Source organism: Lepus europaeus, chromosome 2 (genome assembly GCF_033115175.1).
Source record: "Lepus europaeus isolate LE1 chromosome 2, mLepTim1.pri, whole genome shotgun sequence".
Classification (NCBI taxonomy): Eukaryota; Metazoa; Chordata; class Mammalia; order Lagomorpha; family Leporidae; genus Lepus; species Lepus europaeus.
The window spans coordinates 15,112,103-15,113,364 of record NC_084828.1 but is presented as its reverse complement, the minus strand read 5'-3'; the positions used below and the strand labels follow the sequence as shown (position 1 = coordinate 15,113,364).

Genomic DNA, 1,262 nt, shown 5'->3' with positions numbered 1-1,262 from the left:
TGGAAATTATATTGGAGGGTTTGAAACAACGCTTTGATGGCGAGGGAGTGTTTAAAAGGTTCCTTATTGAGACCAGATTTCTTCCTCTCATCATGGACCAAGAGGGAGATGGCTGCTTTACAGTCCTCACCCTAGGAAGAAAGAATTCTCCAGCCCAAACAGGAGCAGATTTACATGTCATAGCCTGGGAAAAAACAGGGGCTTTCCTGGCTGTGATGGAGTAGATACTAATTACATACAGTCATAGCATTTATAGCATAAGTGTATTTCATTGACACAGAGCTGTAAAAACAAAAGGAGTTCACCCATAAATACAAGATGAAGGGTGTTAGTTTGCTGCAATTACAAAGAAGTTTTACTGAGTGACGTATATGCAAATGAGGGAGTCTAACTATGGAAAAGATGACATTGTAAGTAAAGGGCCACACCCACTGCTGAGAGCATATAAATCTCCCAGTGACAAGTGACATCCAAACTCAGAATCTTCTCCCACCTCCAGTCACCATGCCCTACAACTGCTGCTCTGGAAACTCCTTCTCTCGGTCCTTTGGGGGCTACCTGCGCTACCCGAGGTCTTCCTGTGGCTCTTCCTACCCAAACAACTCGTTCTACAGTGCAGGACTCCAATCTCCCAGCACATGTCAGCCAGGCTCCTCTTTGTACAGTGGTTGTCAGGAGCCTGGCTGTGAGCCCACCAGCTGCCAGACTTCCTATGTGGTGTCTAGCCCCTGCCAGACATCCTGCTACCGCCGGAGGACCTCCACATGCTGCAATCCCTGTGGGACAATTTACACGGCGTCTCAGGGCTTTGGATCCAGCAGCTGCAACTCCCTGGGCTGTGGATCCAGAAGCTCCTATTCCCTGAGCTGTGGACCAAAGAGCTGCCACTCCTCAGGCTGTGGATCCAGTGGTTTTAGACCCCTGGGTTATAGAGTCCATGGCTTTCCTTCACTGGGTTATGGATCTGGGTTCTGCCGCCCATCCTGCTCAGCCTCTAGGACCTGCCAGTCTTCTTGTTTCCAGCCAACCTGTTGGTCTGGATCCAGGGTCTGTTGATCATCTTATTAAGTTTCTAATGTCATTGGCCAATGTCTTTAATGCCTCTATTCATAATTGTTATAGTCTTCCTATTTAGCTTCCTATTTTCTGATTATCAGTTTCTCACCCTGTCTCTGGCATCAAATACTGGCTGACAGACTTCATCTGAAAATCTGTAATTTGTGTACTAACTCAAAATAAAGTCTAAAGTCTTCATTGGAGAT

General features: G+C 46.8%; 1 protein-coding gene across 1 annotated transcript; it reads left to right on the top strand.

Annotated features, from left to right (window-relative positions):
- Positions 1–501: 501 nt before the first annotated feature.
- Positions 502–1,056, top strand: LOC133750356 (keratin-associated protein 13-1-like). Its single transcript, XM_062179932.1, has one exon. The coding sequence runs from the start codon at positions 505–507 to the stop codon at positions 1,054–1,056; it is 552 nt and encodes a 183-aa protein (XP_062035916.1). The 5' UTR covers positions 502–504.
- Positions 1,057–1,262: the final 206 nt, after the last annotated feature.